This window comes from Nyctereutes procyonoides, unplaced genomic scaffold, assembly GCF_905146905.1.
Source record: "Nyctereutes procyonoides isolate TBG_1078 unplaced genomic scaffold, NYPRO_anot_genome, whole genome shotgun sequence".
Lineage (NCBI taxonomy): Eukaryota > Metazoa > Chordata > Mammalia > Carnivora > Canidae > Nyctereutes > Nyctereutes procyonoides.
In genome coordinates this window covers 10,601,163-10,628,054 of record NW_026575031.1, presented here as the reverse complement: position 1 = coordinate 10,628,054, position 26,892 = coordinate 10,601,163, and the positions used below count along the sequence as shown (strand labels likewise).

The 26,892-nt window shown below is 39.3% G+C and overlaps 1 protein-coding gene across 3 annotated transcripts in view; it reads right to left on the bottom strand.

Annotated features, from left to right (window-relative positions):
• GOLM2 (golgi membrane protein 2) overlaps positions 1 to 24,941 on the bottom strand; it is a 100,060-nt gene extending 75,119 nt beyond the window's left edge. For all 3 annotated transcript variants that reach the window (XM_055316785.1, XM_055316787.1, XM_055316786.1), the window contains exon 1: positions 24,315 to 24,941. In XM_055316785.1, the coding sequence (XP_055172760.1) occupies positions 24,315 to 24,641 (327 nt within the window). In that variant the 5' untranslated portion in view covers positions 24,642 to 24,941. The remainder of the gene's footprint in view (positions 1 to 24,314) is intronic.
• Between the last annotated feature and the right edge of the window lie 1,951 nt (positions 24,942 to 26,892).

The following is a 26,892-nucleotide window of genomic DNA, read 5'->3' as shown; positions in this document are numbered from 1 at the left end:
GCATTAACTAAGTTTCTGCTATGTGCTAAACATAGGGATATGAAATATTTGGTCTTGGTCTATTAAGATGAATTAACAAAGAATCACCACTAAGTTTGTTTAGTCATTCATTCTGTCAGTCAATCATAAGGAAAACATTTATGAGACATCTAACCTACTAAGATACTGAAAAAGGCCTAGAAATACAGCAATACACTAGAAGAGGAGACAGATCTGGGTAAAGTATACACATTTGGAGTCAACAGCATAAGTGAAGTTTCTGAATGAGTATGAGAAGAGGATCTCATAGACAGAAAACTATGAACTAGTGGCACCTGGCTAGCTTGGTGGGTGAAGCATGCAACTCTTAATCTTGGGGTTGTGAATTTGATCCTCACATTGGGTACAGAGATTAGTTAAAAAATAAAATCTTAAAAAAAAAATCTTTAAAAAAGGGGGGCAGTGCCTGGGTGTCTCAGTCAGTTAAGCATCTGGCTTCAGTTCAGGTCATGATCTCAGGGTCCTGGGATACAGACCTGTGTCAGGGAGTCTGCTTCTCCTTCTCCCTCTCCCCTTCCCCCAGCTAATGCCCAGCCCCCCGTAATAGATAAATAAAATCTTTAAAAAAAAAAAAAGGAAACTATAAACTATACACTTAATAATGAATAGAGGTGAAGCTAGCAAAGAAGACTAAGAACTGAGAAAAGAAAAACAAGAGAGTCTGGTGTCATGGAAGCCAAGAGCACAGAGAGCTGGGCGAAAAGATGCTGAGATATCGGAAGTAGGAAGAGAAAAATCCAGATGTGAACAAAGTCAATTCTCTTTTCAAGAAATGTGACTGGGTAAAGAAGGAAATATGCACACATTTTTTAAGTGCTGAGGAGCACGTAGAGACAGAAAGGTTGAATACAAGAAGGAAACTGGAGTAATAATAGTACACGGTTTGAAAAGTTGGAGGAAATTAGATCCAGAAAACAGGTGCAGAGGCTGGTCCTAGAGAAAGTAAGAACTTTTTTTATTCCAACAAGGAGGGAAGATATATGTATAGAGAAGTAGGTGTGCCTGCAGATTTGGTAATAAAAAGTTGTATCAGTTTCTATCCAATTCTTGGTCAAAAAGGAGACAAGATTACCTGTTGGGTTAGAAAAGGAGAAAGAAGGATTTAAATGGGGGAAAGGAGGTGGGTTGGCTATAATGAATCATCACAAAGGCTTGACAGGGTAGAAGTCTGAAAACTGTTGGAATGGATATGTTGTCTATGTTGTCTAGAGAACACTGTAATTTTTAAGGGCTGTTGAAAACCCAGGTGGAACAGGTGATCATAAATTTCTACAAGTACCAGTCTGGTTATATCATTTTCTCCAGCAATGCTTGATATAGACACGTGAAAGAGAGAAAAATGGCAAGAAACTAAACTGAAATAACAGACCATGGAATCTTACCTGGAAAGGGAATAACTAATAAACAGGGCTGCTGGAAAGGAAGGAGGAAAGGTCCAGGTGAAGTTGAAAAACAAGTATAATCCATTCTGCAATTTTTTTTAAAGATTTTATTTATTAAAGAGAGATACAGCACAAATGGCAAGAGCGGGAGAGGGAGAAACAGGCTCTTCACTGAGCACGGAACCTGATGTGGGGCTTAATCCTGGGACATGGCCTGAGCTAAAGGCAGATGCTTAACCAAGTGAGACACCCAGGTCCTCCCCATTCAGCAGTTCTAATGTCTTTTTTGTTGTTGTTGTTTAAATTTTATTTATTCATCCATCTGAGAGAGAGCGAGAAAGAGAACACAGGCAAGTAAGAGGGAGGGGCAGAAAAGGAGGGAGAAGAAGAGGGAAAGAATCCCAAGCAGACTCAGTGCTGAGTGCAGAGCTGAACAAGGGGCTCAATCTCACAATTAGGAGATCGTGACCTGAGCCAAAACCAAGAGTCAGATGCTCAACTGACTGAGCCACCCAGACACCTCCTGATCTCTTTTTGGTATATTTTTCCAAGAATATGCAAGTTTGAAGTTCACCAACCTTTAATTTTTTTTTTTAATTAAGTAAACTCTACATGCAATGTGGGGCTCAAACTCACAACCCTGAGATCAAGGGTCAGGTGCCTTACTGACTGAGCAGCCTGGTGCCCCTGAAGTTCACAAACTTTAAATTTCAAGGATGTGAAATCCTAGGTCAGATTTATGTTAGAATGAATTAATAATCAAGGCCTTTAGTTATCATTAGTTGTTGGCAAATATTTCTTAATTTTCATCCTAGGCACTTTGTAGAACTGTCGCTCCTGATGTCTTTGAAGTTGGGTTGAGGGAGGGGCAATGAAATTTGAGCAAAATGACATGAATCACTTCCAGATATAAGAAATTACAAGGAGCACACAATTTACCATTCTCTCATTCTGCCATAGCAACCTGTGTTTCAGATGGGGGCTGCTCAGTCTGCCTAATTCCTAAAATGAGGAAGATACAGAGCAGTGCTTTCAGTCAACCCACAAAGGGCATGTTGAGTGAGGGATAATTTTTTTAAATATTTATTTATTTATTGTGAGAGAGAGCACACCCCATTAGGGGGAGGGGTAGAGGGAGAGACTCTTTCAAGCATGTTCCCCGCTGACAGAGGAGCTCCAAGCAGGGCTCAATCCCACAACCCATGAGATCACAACCTGAGGTGAAACCAAGAATCAGACGCTTAACTGACTCATTTTTTTAAGTAGGTTCCATGCCTTGGGACGACTGGGTGGCTCAGTGGTTGAGCGCTGGTGTGATCCTGGGGTACTGGGATCAAGTTCCACATCGAGCTCCCCACAGGGAACCTGCTTCTCCTTCTGCCTATGTCTCTGCCTCTGTGTGTGTCTCTCATGAATAAATGAAATCTTAAAATAAAAAAAAACAAAAGTAGGATCCACGCCCAATGTGGGGCTAGAATCCACAACCCTGAGATTGAGCTCCAAGCTCTACCAGTTGAGCCAGCCAGGGCCCAAGTCAGTGATAAATTTTAAGCCACATAAGAGGGTGCAGACTGAGGGCTATGAAAGGGAAGGAGAGAATAAGAGGAAAAGAAAGGCAGACTTTCAAAGTATGAGAGCAAGGGTCTCCTCCCCATCTGCCATTTCCGGTTCATAAAGCAATTCTACTTACACATCTCACTAATCTTCAAAACTTGAAATGTATAAAATCAAAACAGTTGCTTTGCAAATTAGCAGCCCTTCTCAGCTTCCCCACTACATTCAGTGACATTTTCATTCTTTTGGTTCTCCTGCCTCTTCTCTCCATCTTATTAACCAGCCCATTAATATCTAGTAGAACTGCATGCATTCACACTCCACACAAGTTTTCACCAAGTCTAGCCAATTCTTCTTTTGCAATGTCTCTCAGATCTGACCCTTAACTCTTTCTATGTTCATGGCAACCACCTTGATCTACAAGGACTATTTTTTTTTAAGATTTTATTTATTTATTCATGAAAGACAGAGAGAGAGAGAGGCAGAGACATAGGCAGAGGGAGAAGCAGGCTCCATGCAGGAAGGCCGATGTGGGACTCCATCCTGGACTCTAGGATCACACCCTGAGCCAAAGGCAGATGCTCAACTGCTGAGCCACCCAGGCGTCCCTACAAGGACTATTTTTATCTAGCTGCACTAGAATATAAGTTCTATAAGAGAAGAGATTTCATTCGTTTGGTCACCCCTTATTCCCTGGCAAATGGCAGGCACTCAACATTATTAATGAATAAATAAATGAAGAAATCTAATCTATCACTAGGCTTTTCCCACTTTTATCTATTTCCAAATGGTAGTGACAAACATCTTGGCAAAACTTGTTTTCCATAAAAATCTTTCTTCTAGTCAAAATCCAATAACAGAATACTATTACCCATAGTGTGGAATCTAAAACCCATCTACCAAACATTTAATGCCTTCTGTAAGGTGGGCACCACTTTATCCAGTTATCAGAAATCATTTCCTTGACATAATCAAGCCAGTTTTAATCATCTCTAATTTAAACTACTTTTTCCTATGCCCATGGATCATCAGCAAACAGAATGTCCTTTCCTTTCCTTTTTACTACTATAAATTACATTCTTTCCTTTAAAATAAAAGCCAAGGCTTAAACTGATTCTACAATATCATGATGTTAATTTCTATAGATAGAAATTTCATTATAAAAAAAAAGAAATTTCATTATATTCACTATCCTTTATCCTTCCACATGTTCCCAATTTTTTATGCCATTAGGACCTAATCACACCTTCCACTTCCAGGCTCCCTCTAATTTAGTCATATTCCAGCCACCTCCTACCAAAACTACCCACCACCGTCGTCAAATCCTGTTTTAGGTCTTCAGCATGCATTTAATTTCTTCCTATGTTAATTTATTCAGCATATATTTATTGAGTAGAAATTTCATGCAAGTCACTGTTCTAAGCACTGGGGACAAAGCATATCACAAAAACAAACAAAAATCCCTGTTCTTGTTGCATGATTATAATATTTAATATGTAATATTTATCACAATAAACAAAAGAAGTCATAGGATAGAATTGAAAGTGCTAAGTGCTATGGAGGAGATACATTAGAGATGGAAAAGAGGGGAAGGCCTTAACAAAAAGGTGTAAAAACTTTTAAGAGTGGAGTTACCATGCAGCTATCTAGAAGAAGTGTGTCCTAGCCAGAGGGTAGAGCGAATGTAAAAGCCCTACCGCAGGACAATGACTGATACGATACTCCAAGGAACTGATCAAAACGGCATGTGTAGTATGAATGAAGTAAGCAACAAGAAGGGTAGTAAGAGATGGGTCAGAGAACTGTGAGGTAAACAGATGGTCTAGGGCTGTGGACCACTAAAAAGACTTGGACTTATTCTGCAATTGGTATGGAAGCAGCAAGAACATCTTAGGCAAATAAGGAATATAATCTAATTGATATTTTAACATAGTGCTGTGTTGAAAACAGATTGAAGCAGGAGTAAGGACAAAAAGGAATCTAGTTATGCTATCACCAATAATTTAGGCAAGAGATGATGACAATTTATTTTATTTCATTTTTTTAAAGATTTTATTTATTTATTCATGAGACACAGAGAGAGAGAGAGGCAGAGACAAAGGCAGAGGGAGAGGCAGGCTCCATGCAGGGAGCCCGATGCGGGACTCGATCCCAGGACCCTGGGATCAAGACCAGAATCAAAGGGAGATGCTCAACCACTAAGGCACCCAGGTACCCCGATGATGATAATTTAGACCAGAATGGCAGTAAAGGAGGTAGAAGTGTCTAGATCCTGGATTTGTTCTGAAGCTAAGCTAACAAGATTTGCTGATAAACTGATTGTGGAGCTGAAAAGGAAAGTTTCTAGAATGACTCCAAAACTTCTGGCCTAAGAAACTGACAGGCAGGAGTTGCCATTAACTGAGCTTAGAAAGACTGTGAATAAAAGTTTTGGGGTAGGGAAAAGATGAGGGATTTGGCTCTGGAGTGGTTAAATCCAAAACTATCCAAGAGGACATGATGAGTAGAGCTGGATATCAAGGCTGGAATTTAAGAGAATAGTCTGGGTAAGAGATATAAATTTGGAAATCAATGTATAGATGGTATTTAAAGATGTGGCAGGGTGAGCTCTCTCCAAGGGACTGCAGGTAGATAAAGAGGTTCAAGGACTAAGCCTTAGAGCATTCTATTTAAAGAGGAACCAGAAAAAAAGAATGAGAAGGAATGACCACGGAGGTGGAAAGAAAGCAGTATTTCCTGAAAGCCAAAATGAAGAACATGTTTCAAGGAAGAAGAGGAAGTAATCAACTATATCAAATGCAGTTCATAGGTGAAGTAATAAGATGATAACTAAGAACTGACAACTGGATTTTAGCCAACACTCAAATACTGAATCACAGATGGTATGATGAGGGCAAAAGCCTGATTAGAATGAATTTAAGGGAATATGCTTAAGATGTTTTCAGAATAACCTACCAGACTTACTTTCAACAGTAATCCTTCTACCGACCAAAACTGGGTTTCAGCTCACTTTCTGTGAAAGTTATCTTAACTGATCATACTCATTACTTTCAAATAAAAAAATGATAGAGTCAGCCCTTAGTTCTTTGATACTAATTCCCCAGAAGTAATTATACTAAGCTCACTTTAGTTCTCAGCACCTTGAGTGAGTATATGTCCTAGATTTTCTAAAGGTTCCAATTTAATATTCTTCTGTTAACAAAAAGGATCCTTACACATGCAATTAAACATTTAATTTCATGCCACTGTAATAGTTTTTATATTACATTTTTTTCTCAAGTCCAGAAAATTCTCTTTCAGCCAGGGGCTGGGGAGAAGGGCAAAGGAGAGCTTTGTTCAATGGGTATAGAGTTTCAATTTTGCAAGATGAAAAGGTTCTAGAGCTCTGTTGCACAACAATATGCACATAACTATACACTTAACAATAGTTAGGATGGTCAATTTTACGTTATGTGGTTTTTCACCATAGGTTTTTTTTTTTTTTAATTCTTTTTCAGATATGATGTCCTGATTTTCAATTTGGAAAATATGGACAATATGCTGTTAATTCAAATCTCTAAATGAAAGCATTCCAGGCACCATAACACCATCTGAGGAGTAAATGTTTTTTTGTTTTGGGAAGAAGTACAACTTAAAGAAGTAAAACTTGTTAAGAAACTTTCCCCACTAAGCTTTAAAATAGTTTCCTCCTTTCTTCCAGTTAAGGTGAAAGATAACATATGGTATTAGGAGACCAGCATAAGCTACCAGAATGGGTCACTACTAAGTAGAAGGTGTATAAGCATAAAACCACCTTGCAAAATTTGGTATGGGAAAGTTTACATCCGTATTTTTAGTCATATACTTTTTCAGGTCTTCTAAGATGGTTCTCTAGTAACCACCCTTCCATTCTTTGATTTCAGTTGTTCTTTCTATCTTTATTAAACCTCCCTCATGCAATCAATGTTAACAAAGTATTACACATAAGGAAAGATTGTGACTAGGAAGAACCCAATAACATAGTGCTTAAACGAATAGCTCTTAAGCTTCCTAGGTCTAAATTTTAAATTCGTAACTTATTATTACCTTGGACATACTGCTTGTTAACTTCTCTGTGCTTCTGTTTCCTCATTTGTAAAATGAGAATATTATTTGCCTCACAGGGCTGAGATAAAGAAACTGTTTACAACAGTGCCTGGCACATAGTAAGTGCTTAATAAATGTTAGCTAGTAGATTATCTTCTTTACTGTTCCCAGTACCTAGCATGGTGGTCCCTCAAATTTATTAGCCTTTTTGGCTAAAACAATACATTGGGAATTTCAGAGAATTTCCTAGCATATTACTTTAGTCTCGATTCCTTTTTTGCTGGCTTGAAGCTACTTACCCCCTATAAATATGCATACTTTGGATTATTTTCTCCTAAGTGCTTCCACTGAAGCTTCAGCTTTTTTCCCAACTCACAGTTAGTGATCTTTCTGTTAATGATCCCTTTAAGGGTGCCACCTGTACACTGTGAACTTTTTCTAAGTTGTTCATTAAAAATGTTAAGTATGACCAGTCCCAAAATTAATCCTGTGTTTCCCACTGTTTATCATAATTCTCCATCTGAGAAAGTAACCAATGAACAGTAAAAACAACTACTGTATTAGGAATCAGAAGACCTAAGATTTTAGATCCAACATCAGGTACTAGAGACCAGAGGCAAATAACTTTAAAAAGCTTTAGTTTTCTCATCTATAAAATGGAATTGCAAGTCCTATCTACCTTGGGGTTTAGCTATGAATAACAAATGTACCAGTCTTTCAATTCTACTATTCTCTATTCTTGGGGGCCATTGTTTTATTTTTTATTTTTTTTTTAATTTTTTTTATTTATTTATGATAGTCACATAGAATGAGAGAGAGAGATGCAGAGACACAGGCAGAGGGAGAAGCAGGCTCCATGCACCGGGAGCCCGACGTGGGATTCAATCCCGGGTCTCCAGGATCGCGCCCTGGGCCAAAGGCAGGCGCCAAACCGCTGCGCCACCCAGGGATCCCAGGGGGGCCATTGTTTTAAATATAGATCCACAGTTCTTGACTAAACTTCTGCAACAATGTATTTCCTAACTGATATTGATTTCATTTTCTTTTCTCTATAATGATCCTCTATACTGCACCCATACTATCTTTGCAAAATACAAACTTGATTATATTGTTCCCCATCACCTAGAAGGTGAAATCAAAACTCCTTAGTTTAAGATTTTTAAGAGTCTGGCTCCAGAGAGATAAAATCCCACATATATGGTTAATTGATTTTTCAGTAAGGATGCTAAGACCATTCAATGGAAAGAAAAAGAATTTCTTCAACAAATGGTGCTGGGACAACTGGATAACCAAATGCAAAAGAATGAAGTTAGACTCTTACCTTGTACCATACAGGAAAATTAACTCAATGTATCAAAAACCTAAATAGGGGGGGGGGGGGGCAAGAAAACAGGCAAACCTAAATTTAAGAGCTAAATCTATAAAACTCTTAGAAGAAAATATAGGGGAAAATCTTCACGACCTTTGATTTGGGAATGATTTCTTCATACCAAAAGTATAGGCAACAAAAGAAAAAATAGATAAAATTGGATTTCATAAAAATTAAAAGTTTTTGTGCACCAAAGGGTACTATCAACAGAGTGAAGAAACAACACACAGAAGAGAGAAAATATCTGCAAATCATAAACCTGAAAGGGGTGTAATGTCTAGAATACATAAAGAACTCCTACAACTCAACAAAAACCAAATAATCCAATTAAAAATGGGCAAAGGATTTGAATAGATCTTTCTCCAAAGATAAAAATGACCAAGAAGCATATGAAAAAATATTCAACATCATTAATCATTAGAGAAATGCAAATCAAAACCACAGTGGATGGGATCCCTGGGTGGCGCAGCGGTTTGGCGCCTGCCTTTGGCCCAGGGCGCGATCCTGGAGACCCAGGATCGAATCCCACATCGGGCTTCCGGTGCATGGAGCCTGCTTCTCCCTCTGCCTGTGTCTCTGCCTCTCTCTCTCTCTGTGACTATCATAAATAAATAAAAATTAAAAAAAAAAAAAAAAAACTCAGTTTAAAAAAAAAAACCACAGTGGAGTACCACTTCAGACCCAGTACAATGGTTATTAAAAACAAAACAAAACAACAAACAAACATGCTGATGACAATAAAAGGAAACTGGAACCCTTGTGCATTGCAGGTAAGAATGCAGAATTGTGCAGGCACTGTGAAAAATAGTTTGGTGCTTTCTCGGAAAATTAAACACAGAATTACCATATGACCTAGCAATTCCACTCCTCTGTAAATACCCAAAGAACTGAAAACAGATTCAAACAGATACTTCTACATCAATGTTCAAAGTAGTAGTATTATTTACAATAGCCAAAGGGTGAAAACAATTCAAGTGTCCAACAACAGATAAATGTATAAACAGAATGATACACATTCTATCTCAGAATGATAGAGAGAGAGAGAGAGAGAGAGAGAGAGAGAGAGAGAGAGAGAGAAATATTATTCAGCCATAAAGAGGAAAGAAGTTCTGATACATACTACAACATGGATAAACCCTGAAAACATTATGCTCAGTGAAATAAGCCAAACAGGAAAGGACAAATATGGTATGATTCCAGTTATATGAAGAACTGGAAAAGACAAATTCATAGAGACAAAAAGTAGAATACAGGTTACCAAAGGCTGGTATATTGCCTGCCTAATGGGTACAGAGTTTTTGTTTGGATGGTAGAAAACATTCTAGAAATAGATAGTGATAATGGTTATATATCATTGTGAATGTACTTAATGCCATTAAATTGTAAATTTAAAAATGGCTAAAATAGTATTTTTTTTTAAAGAGGGAGGAGGAGAGGGGCAGAGGGAGGGGAAGAGAGAGAATCTTAAGCAGGCTCCATGCTGGGCTTGATGTAAGGCTCGATCTAACAATCCTGAGTTCATGACCTGAGCCAAAATCAAGAGTTGGACACTTAACCAAGTACCCCCAAAATAATACATTTTATGTTAGGTATATTTTACATGCCACTCCCCTACTGAACTACCTGACCTGTGAAGGTACAACAGACTTTCAATCTTTCCTGGTTTCATTTATGTTTCTTCTCTCCTTATCTCTAAGTTTGGTAAACTACTCTTCACGCATTAAGATTCATCTTTAGTGAATTCTTCCTTTCTTGACTTCCTGAAGCAGTTAATCAGTTATTCCTTTGTACTCTCAACTCTTTGTAAATAGTTCTACTATAGCATGTAATCATGCAATATGGATTATTTCTCAATGTGTATTTCCATTACATTGAGTTCCTTAAGGACAAGCATTGAATCTTATCTTTCCATGCCCAGCACCTAGCACATGGTAATACTCAACTTTCCCAAATAAATAGCTTATGCATATAACATGCTTTGAAAAAATCAGAAAGCACTATGTCAGTAAAAGGACTTATTTCATTTTACCTTTTGTGAATTTATTTATTTAGATCCCTCAAACTCAACTCTCCTAAATTTGTACTTTTTTTCAAACTAACTTCTAATCTTCTAACTTTCTAACTATCTTAGGTCATAGCACCCCCATTAGCTAGGCTACATAAACCAATATCAAGGGATTCATCTTTGAATCCCCATCACACATCAAATGTATTATAAAATCTTAATTCTATTTCTATTTCTTTTTTTTTAAGATTTTATTTATTTATTCATGAGAGACAGACAGATAGAGAGAGAGAGACAGAGAGAGAGAGAGAGGCAGAGACACTGGCAGAGGGAGAAGCAGGCTCCAAGCAGGGAGCCCAATGCGGAACTCGATCCTGGAACCCCAGGATCACGCCCTGGCCAAAGGTGGCGCTAAATCATTGAGTCACCTGGGCTGCCCTCTATTTCTATTTCTATGCTTTAATGATCCAGTGTTTCTCCATCAAGTTGCTATTGGCATTTGAAGCAGGACAATTGCTCATTGTTGGGACTCTCCTGCAATACAGAACATCTACCATTCCTACCTCCATGTCTAAATGCCATTAATGTTTCCCTGTCATTACTGTTAACAAAAATGCTCCCTGAGGCTAGTATTGACTAGGTTAAGAATTGCACTATGCTTAGTTGAAGACTGTTATCTCTTACTTAGACTACTAAAAAATTTTTAAATAAAAACCTTATCATTATTTTCCCTACATCTATTTTTCTTCCATCAATTCTCTATTCTGCCACCAGAATAAATGTTTTAAGCTAAGTTTGATCAAGTAATTCCTCTACTCAAGACCCTCAGTGTTTCTGGTCTTAGGAGAAAACATTTAGTCTTTTGCCATTAAGTATGTTAGCTGTGGGGCTTTAATATTCCTTATAAATTTGAGGAAGTTTCCTTCTATTCCTATTTTGCTTAGAATTTCTATCATAAATAGGTATTAAATTTTGTTAAATGCATTTTCTCCAAGGATATACAATCTTACCAATTGTATCTAACATTGTACTGGTGATCCTAACCAGTGCAGGAAGGCAAGGAAAAATAAAATAAAAATCATCCAATTGGGGAATCCCTGGGTGGCTCAGCGGTTTAGCACCTGCCTTTGGCCCAGGGCGTGATCCTGGAGTCCCGGGATCGAGTCCCACATCGGGCTCCCTGAATGGAGCCTACTTCTCCCTCTGCCTGTATCTCTGCCTCTCTCTCTGTGTCTTTCATGAATAAATAAATAAATCTTTAAAAAAAAAATCATCCAATTGGAAAGGGCAGAGGGGCCCCCTGGGTGGCTCAGTTGGTTAAGCATCTCCTGATTTTTGGTTCAGGTCATGATCTTAGGGTTTTGAGATCAAGCCCCGTATCAGGTTCCACATCTAGTGTGGAGCCTGCTTGAGATTCTCACCCTCTCTCTCTCTCTCTCTCTCAACCCCCCTTTGTCTCTCCCCCTGTGCCCGAAAGAAAGAAAAGAAAAGAAAAGAAAAGAAAAGAAAAGAAAAGAAAAGAAAAGAAAGAAAGAAAGAAAAGCTGTCTTTATTTGTAGATGACATGACCATGCACATAAAGAATTCTAAGGAGTCTACAAAAAAAGCTACTACAAATGAGTATTATGGCTTTTTTTGGATTAGGGTTAGGTAGGCTTTAGTCCAATATGACCAGTTTCTCTATAACAGAAAACAGAATTAGGGAAGAAAACACCATATGAAGTGACAAAGAAACAGAAATATTGGGAAGACAGCCACAGAAGATGGAAACAGAGACCAGAGTTCTGCTGCCATTACCCAAGGAACACCTGATGTTATCAGAAGCTAGAATATTACCCCTAGAGGTTCCAGTGGGAACATGACCCTGACAACACCTTAATTTTGGCCTTCTGTTCTCCAAAACTGTAAGACAGCATGTTTTGTTTTTTCTCTTTTTTTTCAACTTTCTGTTGTCTTACTTATTTTTTTAAGGATTTATTTATTTACTTTACAGAGACACTGAGAAAGAGAGAGTGGAGTAGTGGCAGAGGGAGAGAATCTTCAAGCAGATTCCCCACTGAACAGAGTCCAATATGGGACTTGATCCCATGACCCATTCAATCATTACCTGAGCCCAAACTAAGGGTAGTAGGCTTAACTGACTAAAGCACCCAAGTTCCCAAGTTTCTGTTGTTTTAAGCCATTCTGTTTGTGGTACTTTGTTATAGCCCTAGGCAACTAATACACATTAGTGAATACTCAAAAGTTATTTAATTTGTTGGTGAGATAACTGCTCTTACATAATATTATATAACTTATTTTATATATACAGTTTTAGATATTTTTTCTTTTCAAAAAAGATTATCTATCTATCTATTGATAGATTGATTTACTGGGGGGGGGGGGTGGCAGGGGCACACACAAAAGAAAGAGGGCAGAGGGAGAGAATCTACAAACAGACTCCCCGCTGAGCGCAGAGCCTAATGTGGAGCTTGATCTCACAACCTGTGAGATCATGACTTGAGTCAAAACCAAGAGTCAGTGACTTAACTGAGCCACCTAGATGCCCCTAATTTTATATATTTTTAAATATAGGCATAAAATACTGTGTAGCAATACAGTTTACTGGGAAAAGCAAGGGTTATTGTAATCAAACAGACTTGAGTTTTGTTTTTTGTTTTAAAAGATTATTTATTCATGAGAGACACAGAGACATAGGCAGAGGGAGAAGCAGGCCCCTGCGGGAAGCCCAATATGAGGACTCGATCCCGGGACCCTGGGATCATGACCCAAGCCAAAGGCAGGTGCTCAACCGCTGGGCCACCCAGGTGCCCAGACCTGAGTTTAGAACTCTGCCTTACCTTTCTTAAGCCTCTTTCTTTACTCATAAAATGAGGAAGATAAATGAAATAAAATATGTAAATGCCTGTCCAGTACAGAATATGACATTCAGTAATGTTGGTTCCTTTCTTTCCTGGGTACATTGGTTTAGTTAGTCTTGTTAGTATTGTTCTCTTTAAACTTGCAATATTAAACTGACAAAAATATATTGAGCACTTACTCTATACTAAAAAGATCTTTGAAACCTGTCCCCGCTTTTCTTTTTTGTCCAAGGTTCCCTGTAGGCACAGACTAGGTTTGCAATAATTTCAGTTTCCACCATGGCTTCAAGGTTCTCTGATTCCTAAATAACTTGATCTAGCTTTCTTGCCCTATTTTTTTCCTGGCCAGATAGCTCCTCCTTTGAACAATGTTACCTCAGTTAACTTCCATGTCTGATTCTTTGTGGCAAACTAGGTCCTTCCCCTAAGGATGAATTCAAAATTTAATCTACAGGAAGCCTTCTGTATTTAATATAAAATGATATTTGCCCCTTATCATTTCAATCCTGTATGTCTAATTTAAATTCACCTTCGGGCAAAATTTCTTCTCATTTGATGATTAACAAAGGCCTCATCAACTAACATTTTTCACTCTTACACTTGACTCTTTTGAGCATTTTGTGCTGATCTGTCCTGTCCTTCCTTGAACTTTTTATCCCTTGGCTTCAATAACACCTATCCCTCTCTCATCCTATCCCTCTCCTATTCAATGTTTATATATCCTGTGCTTCCATTTTTAACCCTAATTTAATTTCTTTATTCATCAAATATGTTTGAGTTTCTATTTTGGGGCAGTACCTATGCTACGTACTGTGGATGCAGCAGTGAACAAGAGAATGGAAACAGATACAGTGGACATGATTCTACAGCTTATAATTGAGCAGGGAATATGAGGGGAAAATCTAACCCAATTTAAGGGTTTTGGGGAAGACATTCTTGAGACAGAAAGTTTTAGCTGCGTCCTAAAAAAAGATGAGGCTTTCGTGGGGTAAAGAAAGAGAGAGAGGTTTGGAGGAATAAGAAGCTTGGAAAAGATGAGAAGACTTCTGAATGGAAGACGCTGCATGTTTCAAAGCACAGAATAGGAAAAACCATGGAGTGTTTGAGGATGTAAAAGTTCGGTATGTGCAGTGGAGGGAACCAAAGGGAGAATAATCATATTTGATGCTGGACTGCAAGGCTGGAGTCAGACTGTGAAAAGATTTGTAGGATATGTTAAGGGCAATAGGAAGGCACTGACTAGCTTCTTCACCTCCTTTTGTGACATTCTTAATTTTTATTTTTAGACATCACTGATGTATAATTTACATATACTTAAAGCATACACTTTGATGACTTTTGATAGCTTTATACAGCCCTGTAACCTCCACTACAATCAAGATAGAGAATATTTTTACCACCCCCTCAAAGTTTCCTTTCATCCCTTTGTCATCCCTTCCTTTACCTCTGGCCTCAGGCAACAATGGTTCTATTCTCTATCACTATAGATTAGTTTCCTTTTCCTAGAAAACTATATATATACTTTTTTTTCCTTAGAAAACTATATAAATGGAATCCTAAGTATGTACTGTTTTATGCTGGGCTTCTTTCACTCAGCACAATGGTTTTAGGATTTATCTATGCTGTTGGGTATATCAGTAATTCATTCTTTTTTATTGTTCAGTAATATTCTACTCTATAGAAATTTATCACATTTTGTTTATCCATTAGCCTGCTGATGCACATTTGGGTTTTCCAGTTTGAGACCTTTATGAATATAACTACTATGGATGTTTGTGTATAAACTTTTTGTTGTGATCATGTTTTTATTTCTCTTGGGTAAATACCTAGGAGTGGATTGGCTGGGCCATATGGTAAGTATATATTTAACTTAATAGAAACTGCTAAGCAGTTTTCCAAAGTGGTTATACCATTTTATTCTCCCACCAGCAGGAGATGAGAATTGTAGCTGCTCTACATCCACACTAACACTTAGTATTGTCTTTTTAATGATAGTCATTTTATGTACAACATGATGGGACAACTCTACATTATGCTATGCTCATCACAGGTATAGCTCCCATCTGACAAACAATGCTATTGCACTACCATTGACCGTATTCCCTATGCTGCACTTTTATCCCTGTGACTTAATTCATTCCATAACTGGAATTCTGTACCTCCTAATCCTTTTCTACCCATTTTCCCTACATGTTATCTTCTTATTATTGAGTTTTAGGAAGTTTTTATATATTGATACAATTTTTCTGTCAGTTAAATGTATTGTGAATAATTCTTCCAATCTGTGTCTTGCTTTTTCTTTTAAAAAAGTGCTTTTGGGGGCATCAGGGTGGCTCAGGTCATGATCCCAGGGTCCTGGGATGGAGCCCCACATCAAAGAAGTAGGCTCCTTCTTCCCCCTCCCTCTGCCTGCCTTTCCCCTGCTTGTGCTCTCCCTCTGTCAAATAAAAAAATTTAAAAAATCTTTAAAAAAATAATTAAAAACCAAAATAGTGTTTTCTGAGTTTTTAATTTTGATAGTCCAATTTATCAATATTTTTCTTTATGGTTCATGCTTTTTGTGTCCTCAAAAATCCATTTCATGAGGGAATAGAAGGCTAGCTGAGGACAAAGCACAAGCTGACACCCTACAAATGATCTGTCCCTCTCCTCCACAGATGGGATGCGTGTAACATTCCTTAGGCTAGCAATCCTTGTCATTCCCTGGCTTGTAGATGCATCACTCCGGCCAAGGCCTCCATCGTCTCATGGCCTTCTTTCCTTTGTGTCTTTGTGTAATCATGTCCAAATGTCCTCTTATAAGGATACAAGACATTGGATTAGGGTCCACATTAATCACTTGGTACCATCACTATGGACTATGAAGAACCCATAGGAAAAGATTTAAAATATGGTCCTTCCTCAAGGAACTTAAAATTTTGTTGAAAAGACAACATTAACATATAAGAAGTTACCAGTGAAATACAGAAAACCAAATCAGTGTGGTTCAAATGGTAAATGTAGTTAGTGTATAGGAAGGAAAAGTAGGCTCTGGGGCAGAAGTCCCCGACATAGATCAAAAGCTGGATAAAAGATTGATAGAATATATACACAGAAAAGAGGTAAGGTACTGAGAGTCAAGCAACAGGAACAAAAGTACAAAAACAGGAATTAACATGACACAGAAAGGCAGGTGGGGAGACAAAAGTAAACAAAACATGTCTGGATAACAGTTTGAGTTAGGAGAGGGTGGGAGCAAAAGGTAGTTGAAGCCACTCCATGGAAGACCTTAAAGGTTAGACATCAGAATTAATACAGTGACATAGCCACTGTGAAAGGAAGGTTTGAGGAAAATCAGATGTGCTTAAAGGGAGGAATTGACTGAAAGAAATAGAAACTGGGGGAACAAGAATGCTGCTGTTTTGATTTTTTTTTTTTAAGATTTTGTTTGTTTATTCATAGAGACACACAGAGAGAGGGGCAGAGACAGAGACAGAGGGAGAAGCAGGCTCCATGCAGGAAGCCTGACATGGGACTCAATCCCAGGTCTCCAGGATCACACCCCAGGCTGCAGGCGGCGCTAAACCACTATGCCACCGGGGCTGCCCTGCTGTTTTGATTTCAATCAAATTCTCTATTCTGCAACCAGAATGTTTTTTAACTCAATTTTATCAAGGAACTCCTCTGTATGTCGAATCAGAGCATGAGATGCTAGGAATCAAAGATTACACCAAAATTTCTAATCTCAGTCTTAATAATGGTTGCATGGCCAAGAAGATATGACATATAATATGGAGAGGAAGTATGAATTTTATATGGTTTATGAATAATTTGAGGTCGCAATTAAGTGGCAGCTAGAACTTGGCCAGATTATGACTAGTGAAGCAGGGGCAAAGGCAGGAATTATCATGTGCATATTAGAAGAACTGTAGGAGGCTGATCCTCAGATCACATTGGGAATGGCAGGCTCTGGGAGTCAGCTAAGAAAAATATAGGAGGTGTCAACTAAGCCTAACTAAAAATGGACCAGGAAACAGGGGAGGAAAAAAAAAAATCAAACAATAAGGGGCAAAGGGTGAAGCAGTTATGCTGGAGGTGGGACCGGATCAAGGCAGGAACTCTCTTCATCCTGGAAAAGCAGGATGTAGCTATGGAATAAAATAGCTAATACAATACTTATTGAACCTACCTTTCTTTTCTTTTCTTTTCTTTTCTTTTTTTTCTTTTCTTTTATTTCTTTTCTTTTCTCTTCCTTCCTTTCTTTCTTTTTTCTTTTCTTTTTTAACATATGGTAGGCATTATCCTGAGCATGTTAATAAATTTATTCATGTAAACTTTATAAGAATGAGAGGTAATTATTATTGTCCTCATTTTACAAATGAGGAGAGTGAGGCACAGAGAAGTTAAGTCATTTGCCCAAGGTTACACACATCCTAAATGGCAGCACCAGGATTTGAGTCCACAGTAATAAATGTTAACTATGTGCCAAGGTTTTATACACACACCACTACATACTCTCTCTGACGATATTTTTTGGGGAAAGACAAAAAATGTAGTATGCTTCCCATCCTTATTCCCATCCTCCTTTCTGGCACATAACCTTTTTCTTATTTAACCAAAGGTATATACTGCCTCAGGGAAGATTGTAGTTGTTAAAGGCAAAAGAGATTTTTTTTTAAACTTTTTTTTTTTTTTTTTAATTTATGAAAGTCACACAGAGAGAGATGAGTGAGAGGCAGAGACACAGGAGGAGGAAGAAGCAGGCTCCATGCACCGGGAGCCCGACGTGGGATTTGATCCCAGGTCTCCAGGATCGCGCCCTGGGCCAAAGGCAGGCGCTAAACTGCTGCGCCACCCAGGGATCCCCAAAAGAGATTTTTTATTATTCAGCTCCAAACCTCAAAAAAATGCTTGCTTGATTGCTGCTTGCTTTCTTTTTTTTCTTTTTTTTTTCATTTGTAATAACACAACAATTTGGAGGAGGACTTCCTCTACATTCTAACAGCTCCTTTTAATTATCAAGAACTTGACTTGGCTCATGTGGACCACACAGCTGTAATATAAGATACATGCACGAAGAATTCAAGGTCAGATAAATGTCTTACACACAGGAAACAGAAAGGTCCTTTCTGACAGAAAGAGGAAAGAAAGGCATTCTGTATGTCATAGATTCCTCCTTCTTATGGGCTGAACTGTGTTCCCCCCCAAATCCATATATTGAAGTCTCACCCCCAGTACCTCAGAATGTAACCTATTTGGAATTAAGATCTTTAAAGAAGTGATTAAATAAATTGAAGCCAGTAGGGTGGGGCCCTAATCCACTATGACTGGTGTCCTTATAAGAAGAGGAAAAAACACTAGGGATTCCTGTGCAAAGGCAGGGGGCGGGGGACGGTAGACTCTGCGATAACAAAGGAGCAAGAGGGCTGCCGGCTACAAGCCAAGGAAAGAGGCTCCAGAAGAAACCAATCTGCTGCACTTTAACCTTGGATTCCCAGACTCCAGAACTATGAGAACTATTTCTGATATTTTCAGCCAACCAGCCTGTAGTATTTTGTATGGGTGTCCTAGCAAACTAATACAACCCTCTGGGGGAACTCCTTTAGGGGGATGGTAAATAAGATAAATATGAGGAATGTCACAGAAATGGGACTTGCTTCTTACTTCCCCAGACAACTTAAGCTCCCTTAAGTTATTTCTGTGTTCTAACAACTCAGGTAACAGAGGTAACAGACTGAAAATGGCAGGACAGTATAATAAATTGGAAGAAGTCCAATATCACCTTTCTGGTTCCTAGACTTCCAAAGCTCATCTGACAGTAGTAGTGAGCACACCTAGCATCTAGATCTTCGTCTCTAATACCATTTTCCTATAAAACGAACCAAGTCTTCTTGGAGAAATTGCTAATTCTAGGACTGGGGCACAAAATATACAAGATGAGCCTGAAGCATCTTGTATGGCCAGAAAGGAAGGAAGGGACATGTCACAGCAATGAGTATTACATCAAAGGGATGTAAGAGGCACCTCAGAGAGCTCCCAATGGTCAAAGTTGGAACAATTTGAGCAAAAAAAATAAGTGGCAATGGATTACAACCTGAAGTATAAAACAAGTATCCATGAGTCCACACTAATATAAATGATCAAGTAAATTAATAAATGAAGGAAAAGAGACAAAGGTCCACACATAAGAATTTTAAATAATTTATACAAATACTCTGATCTTAAAGAGATAGAGTATAGCTCCCACTAATTAAGTGTGGGCTGCACATAGTAACTTCCTTCCAAAGAGTACAGTAAGAAAAAAGAGGAAAAAAAGAGTAATTTTATGGTAGAGAAACATGACAAATACTACCTCAAGCCAGGTGATCAAGGTTAACGTCAACAATGATAAGTTATTTTGAGAGATGTATCACTAATATGATATGATAAGAATGACACTTTGCCTCTGTGATCTTCTTCCTCAATACCATAAAAACCATAATCCCAATTGAATCCTGAGAAGAGCATCAGACAAATCCCAGTTGAGGGATATCTGACCAGTAATCCTCAAAACTGTCAAGGTCATCAAACACAAAGCCTGAAAAACTATCACAACCAAAAGGAGCTTCCAGAGACATGATAACTAAATGTAATGTGGTACTCTGGATGAGATCTTGAAACAGAAAAAGGACATTAGGAAAAATTGAGGAAACTGGAACAAAGTATGGACTTTAGTTAATAATAATGTATCAATAGGGATTCATTAACTATGACAAATATACCATACTAATGTAAGATGTTAATAATAGGAGAAACTAGGTGTGGAGTATATGGAAACTCTCTGTACTACCTTTGCAGTAATTCTATATATCTAAAATTGTTGTAAAATAACAGTTTTACTCGCCAGAGTGAGTGTGGCGAACAGGGGGGAGGGTTAGAGGGAAAGGGGAAGCAGACACCCATTAAGCTGGAGCTGGAGGAGGGGCTTGATCCTAATCCTGAGAGACCCAGAGATCGTGACCCCAGCCAAAAACCAAGAGTTGGCTGTTCAAATGACTGAACCACCCAGCCATCCCTAAAAGTTTATTTAAAAAAAAAGAAAAGAAAAATATGGCCTGAGCAAAGACTGCCTTGACAACACCTGCTACACATATCCTAACTAAAGCAGCTCAGTAAGGCAAAGGGATTTTTAGTGCAAAACATCTATCGGAAAGACAGTTGTAAATGGGGGGTGATGCCTCCATAGGATCACGGTCTTCGAAAGGCTATAAAAAAAGTACCTAGGGGCACCTGGGTGGCTCAATGGTTGAACGTCTGCTTTCAGCTCAAGTCGTGATCCTAGGGTCATGGGATCAAGTCCCCGCATCAGGATCCCTGCAGGGAGTCTCTCTCTCTCTCTCTCTCTCTCTCTCTCTCTCTCTCTCAATAAATAAATAAATAAATAAATAAATAAATAAATAAATAAATAAATAAATAAAATCTTAAAGAAAAAAAAAAAAGAAGTACCTAGTCAGGCATCCAAACACCACCATTGATACATAAGATAAAAACCCTTGAGAACCACCAAAACCACATGCAGATCTGAGGTCACTGCCCACATTGCCTTGGGAACATATAAAATTTAACCTACACCTCAGACACTACCGACCGCGACAATGAGAATGTTAATAGGACACCTTAGGATGCAGCTGAGGAAATCTAACTTGACTGACTTAAACAATTAGGTAATTTTTTTTTTATCTCACATAACAAGTGCCAATATCCTATTACAATATTCTACTCTATAATCTTCAGTGCCTCAGCCATTCCTTAGCTAACTCTCCTGGCACTTTTGTAGACTCCATTTCAGGTATCACATGCAGGAGGAACAATATCTGACAGAAGAAGATCATCTCTTCAGGTGAGACTCTTTGGAAGAGCACCTGTCAAGTATTTTGCAGAATGTCATTCAGTTGGAGTTTGATGCTTTCTCATGATTAGACTGGAGATTTTTAGATTTGGGATAAGAATACTAAAGAGAAGCAAGTGCCATTCTTTTAAGGAGAAAGGAAACTCCCCCTCACAACTCATCAGTCACATCATAGTCCCCTTCCTAAATTAATCACTAGGAAGAATAATGAAATTACCATAATCAGTTTAGACCAATCAGGACTTAGCCCTGAATCACAAAGGGAATGATATATACTAGACAAAATTGGGCTGGTCTGCAAAAATAAAGCATATGTGAATGGACACTGAGCAGGCCACCACCAGTGTCTGTAGGTAAAAACCCTAAAAGGCAGAGCCTCTACTCAAGAGACTGCATTAAATGAACAAGCCTGTTTTAAAATGAAAGAAACATTTTTCATTGTCCAATTTACTTCTCCTTCCTCTAACACTATCACCACCCAGAGGGATTTTCAGATCAGTTATTGAAAATAAGAAAGTTTCAGGCTTTGTTTTTTCTACAATCTGATTTGCAATGTGTCAAGTTCGATACTTAAATGATCTGTACAATATCCAGGTAGGTACTGTGATCCCCATTTTACAGATGAGAAAATGACCTCAAAGTAGTTAAATAAGTTGCCCAACATCACATAGCCACAAACTGAGTTAGAATTCTAAGCTATATCTCCAGTCTTCAAAGCTTGAAATGTTTTTTAAGCTACCATATACTCTCCCAGATATCAATGGAGTAGCAGCAATAAAGGAAACATCTCTGAAAGATAACTTTCATCTATAGCTCCTCTAGACCAAGGCTACCCTCTCTATAAACAGCTCAAAGCCCCCTCCTTAGCCTCCAAAAGAAACCTGCACAAGTACTCCAACAAAGATGTTATAGCTAGCTCAAAATATGGAACTAACATACAAGTAAGATTAGATTTGTGAGCCAGTTGCATAAATTATCCAAACAAAAGTAGTTAAGATACCTAGGGCAACATTTCCCAAACTAGTGTGCTTTGCTGGATTCTTCTCTAGCATGATAACAAGTAGGACATGAAAATAGTACTCTGTGATCAAATTAACTGAGAGACTAGGCTAAACAAAATTAAACAGGCTTATCAACCACAAGAGCCTTTATACACTACCAGGCATTATGAATTCCAAGAAAAGCATATTCTACTTATAATGTTTAGCATTTATCTCCAGAAAAGAAGGTTTTCCTTTTTAATCCTGACCACCTATAAACAATTCCTAGGAGAGTATTCTGTTTAACACCATTTTGAGAAATACTACCCTAAGGGGAAAGCAAAGGCCCAAGAATAGAGTTCATTATTAAGGGGCTGGAGGCAAACAAACAAACAAATCCAATAAAGAATATAGTGGAAAAGGCAGGAAGCAAATCTGGAGAGTTCAATATTATAGAAGCAAGAAAGGAGATGGCTTCTAAAAAGAGACAATCAACAGAACCAAACTATCGAGAGATTAAACAGATTGAGAGTAAAAAATTGTTCAGATTGGACTAGGAAAACTGTCACTTGTGACCTCTGAGAGAATAGCTTCAGAAAAGGGAAGGAAAGAAGGATGTGCAGGCAGAATTTTAAAAGAGTAAGATGGAAATGATAAAAGAAGTAGATGAAGCATTTCTAGACGACCAATAATTGTGGTTTACCAGTGAAAGTAAGAAAAGTAATTGGTTGGTTGGGAGAAGGCGGTATATAGAGAAATGAAAAAAATTTAGAATGGGTGCACTGCACCTGGTTAAAGGTAAAAGTGAAAATATACCGAAAGAAACTGATAGTTACAGATCATTAGATGGAAGAAATGAAACCTAGAGTATAAATGACTAGAAAAAAACATATCTCTCAGATTGGAGAGAATTTGAATAGACCTTATTTTAATACTCCCAAATTTCATAGATTTCTGCCTACTCCACCCAGGAGAATTTTTCAGTCTTTAGTGTTCAGTGTGTAGCATGTGTATAAATTTGCTGATTTGTTGCTCCTCCCAAAGGACGTCTATGTTGTGGGCAAAAGGAGAAGGTTATAGAGCAGCAATTACCTGAGGGTCCCAACCTGTACGAAAATAAGAAGTCAGGTGGAGGCAGATAACAGTAAGGAAGTTGGAGCTGATGGAGATTTTAACTTATAATGACTTAGTATGAATGATTTTGATACAAAACTAAAACTTACAGTAGGAACATACAAAAAAGTAATGTGAAGATGACCAAAGAAGGGTCCAGAAAAAAGGAATCTACTTAACCCACTCAGACCTTTTTCACAACTCTGCTACACCAACAGAAGTTGCATAAGTCATAAACTAATAATGTAACTCTAATATGCTGGAGAGAAAAAAGACTATTTAGTAGCAGGTCTAGTTACAGTCCAGCTTTAAACTTTTTAAATCAAAACTTTGTATGTTTTCCATCTACATAAAATGCCAACCCCAAGAGCTACTTAGGCATGAAAATTTTCACTTTTATTTAAGAACAATAAGGACACTGACATGAGATTCTGTTGCTTAGGACATGATCATAAATTCTATGTTTTAGGCTAATTTCATTAATTCAAATTGAGTACATAATTTTGGATTAACTATATCTAAGTCACAAGTGTGGCCCATATATGGCTCCAGAGTCCATTTATCATAACATTTTGAACACAAAAAAGGCAGTAACATCGGATTCCTCAACTGTTTAATATACCAACCTACAGAATTCAAGAAAAGTCATACTGCTTAAAAAATATATATAAGTACCGGAGTTAGAGGAGGCCCCAATCTTTAAATAAAGAAATTAATATTGATCAGTGTGCACGGAATCCTTATTCCAGATCTGTGTATCTGTAAACCCAAGGCAGCCACATAGGCCAGATGACTACTACTGCCAGCTCAGCAGCTGAGCTTGGTGAAAAGGCGGCATCCACACACACAGGCCACTCTTGAGAACCAGAACTTATGGCCAGTTTCATCTGGTAGATCCTGGAGAACGTGGCAGTGATAAACCGGGAAAAGTCTGACAGAAACAGGGTTGTTGGCGGTAAGGGGGGCCTCTAGGGCTGCAATTCTGGAAGGCATAAGGCAGCCGCGGCGGGCTAACCCCCCCAACCCGGGGCTGAAAGAAACTATGGGGGTTGAGAGGGGAGGGGAGGGCTCGTCCTTACCTTGTCATCCTCGCATCTTTTCCCCAGGCCCTCCCTGGCCTGCAGCCGGCTGCTGAGGCGGCCGTAGTCGGCCTCCTTCTGGTCGATCTGTTTCTTGTGCGAGTCCACCAGGAGCAGGAGGTCTGAATTGCGTTTCTCTAGGCGCCCGCGGGCCACCTCGGTGCGCTGGACCTGGCCCTGCAGCTCGGCCACCTCCTCCTGAAGCAGGACGTGGCGGGAGGAGATACTCCAGTAGTTGAAGGCGAGGACCGCGATGACCACCAGCAGCACCACCAACACGAAGGAGGGCAGGCGGCCTGCCCGCCGGTTAGCTCCGAAACCCACCATGGGGTCGAACTAGGCTGTGCCCTCGGGCCTCGCCGCCTACACCTGCGGGCAGAAGCTCAGGCCTTAGCAGCTGAGTTGCCGGGGGGACGCGGCCCTAGGGCCGGCCGAAGGAGGAGGCGGGCCAATCTGCCTGCCGGCTAGCCGGAGAAGGGGGCGGGGCCGCAAGCCGCAGGCCCCTCCCCGCCCCCCTCCTCAAATCCGGTCAAAGCGCGTTCCCAAAGCTTCGAAAACGACCCTGCACCAGCCGGGTGGAACCTGGAGAACCCAGCAGCCCGCACCGGGGGCCCAACACCTCAGGGGCGGGGGGCGGGGAAAGGTGCCGGAAGGGGGCGGGTTTAGCTCTGGCCCCGCCCATTGGCTGGGTCCGGGTCGCTTAGGCGAACATTGCCTAGTTTCCGCCGACGCCCCCTCTTCTCGCGAGAAAGTGAGTTTCTCTCGCCCTTTATATTCTTATCTCGCGAGCGTTATCGCTATTGGGAAGTGTTGTGTTGATTTTGGTGCTATGTATTAGCTCTTGCACTTGAATTCGAATCCCTTCAGTTGTTACCCCCTCGGTTCCCTTGACCCACGATTTAGGGAGTGCCAGCCCTACCTTGAGAGTTTTTTTGTCTTTGAGGACATCTGCGCTGCGACCGTTTTGTAGGGAAAACAGTAGGTGAGCTGAGGACAGAGAGGGCGACTAGTAAAGTTTCGTACTTGATGCAGTAAAAAGAGATTTTCTCGTTTGTGCTAATGATGTGGAGAGTAAACAAAAAAGACCATTAAAATAGCGGTGCCCCAAACACTACAAGAAGAATCAAGAGAAACTGAGCTTTACGACTGAAGGGGGTGGTGCCATCCTGGTTTCCAAGGTTACTGCTTTCAGGAAACAAGAACTTCAGAATGCGTGAGTTCTGTTCTTAAACTCACCGCTGCTTTTGCTTTGAGCTAGGCTTCCGAATAGAAAACCGAGAGGCTGCCCTCGATGAATGGTAACTAACGCTGTTAACAGCTAGCACGCTCTGGGTTAGAGAAATAGTAGCTCTTTTACAAATTATTTTTGCATGCCTGGTCTCCTGTTATCCTCTCAAACAGCACAGTTTTACACATGAGGAATCCAAGACACAAAGATGTTCTAGAAGCTTTCTCAAAGTCTCGTTTGAGACAGTTAAGCTTGGATCTAGAACACTGTTCTCTAATTTCATTGCTCTTTGCATTATACCAGGCTAACCATTGCTATATGTTCAGATTTATTCATAATGACACAGGAAAAAGCTGCCACCCTTTCTGTTTTTTTCTGCAGATTTCCTTTGTCCTGGCATGAAAATTTTTGAACGTTATTGGCTCTGTCCTGTTTAAGGAAACAGAATTGCTTTCTTTTTCAAACTTCCATGGCCATAAAACCCCAAGAATAAAAAAGCGTTGGTGTTTTCATTCAAATCAGAGTGTGTGCCTTTGAGGCAAGAAGATTTGTCTTTATATATATATATATATATATAATTTTTTGTTTTGTATTTTTAAAGATTTTATTCATTTATTCATGAGATACACACACACACACACACACACACACACACAGGCAGAGGGAGAAGCAGGCTCCATGAAAGGAGCCCGATGTGGGATTCGATCTGGGGACTCCAGGATCACAGCCTGGTGGAGCGCCAAACCGCTGAGCCACCCAGGGATCCCCTTGAATAATTATTCTATGCTTCCTGTCCATTTCAAAAGTGAAATTGCTGTCTAATGGTCCCATTAATAGCCTGGAAAAATTACTGTACCTCCAAGAGGTGATGATTTCAAAAGAAAGAAAGAAATAGAAGTGAGGATTTCTCTCTCATAGATACAGAAAAACAAGTAAGGCCAAAATTATTAAATCTTTCATCCACATCAAACTTAAGCTTTTTGCTCTGGCTTCATAAGGTCAAAGAAATCCCCTCCAGTCTCAAAGGAGAAGCAGACTTTGGCAAGAGGGAGCAAGGCAAATATGAGAAATCACTGGCTATAATAAGCCTTTCCTTGTATCTTTTTTTTTTTAAGGTTTTATTTATTTATTCATGAGAGACACAGAGAGGTAGAGACAGCAGAAGGAGAAACGGGCTCCCCATGAGGAGCCCGATGTGGAACTCAATCACGCCCTGAGCCGAAGGCAGCCGCTCAACCGCTGGGCCATCCAGGCGACCTGTCCATGTATCTTTACTCAATTTCATAAGGGCCTTGCTTTGTGTAGCCAGCGGTTGAAAATTAACTATAGAATAGTGTTAACTGCCTAAGA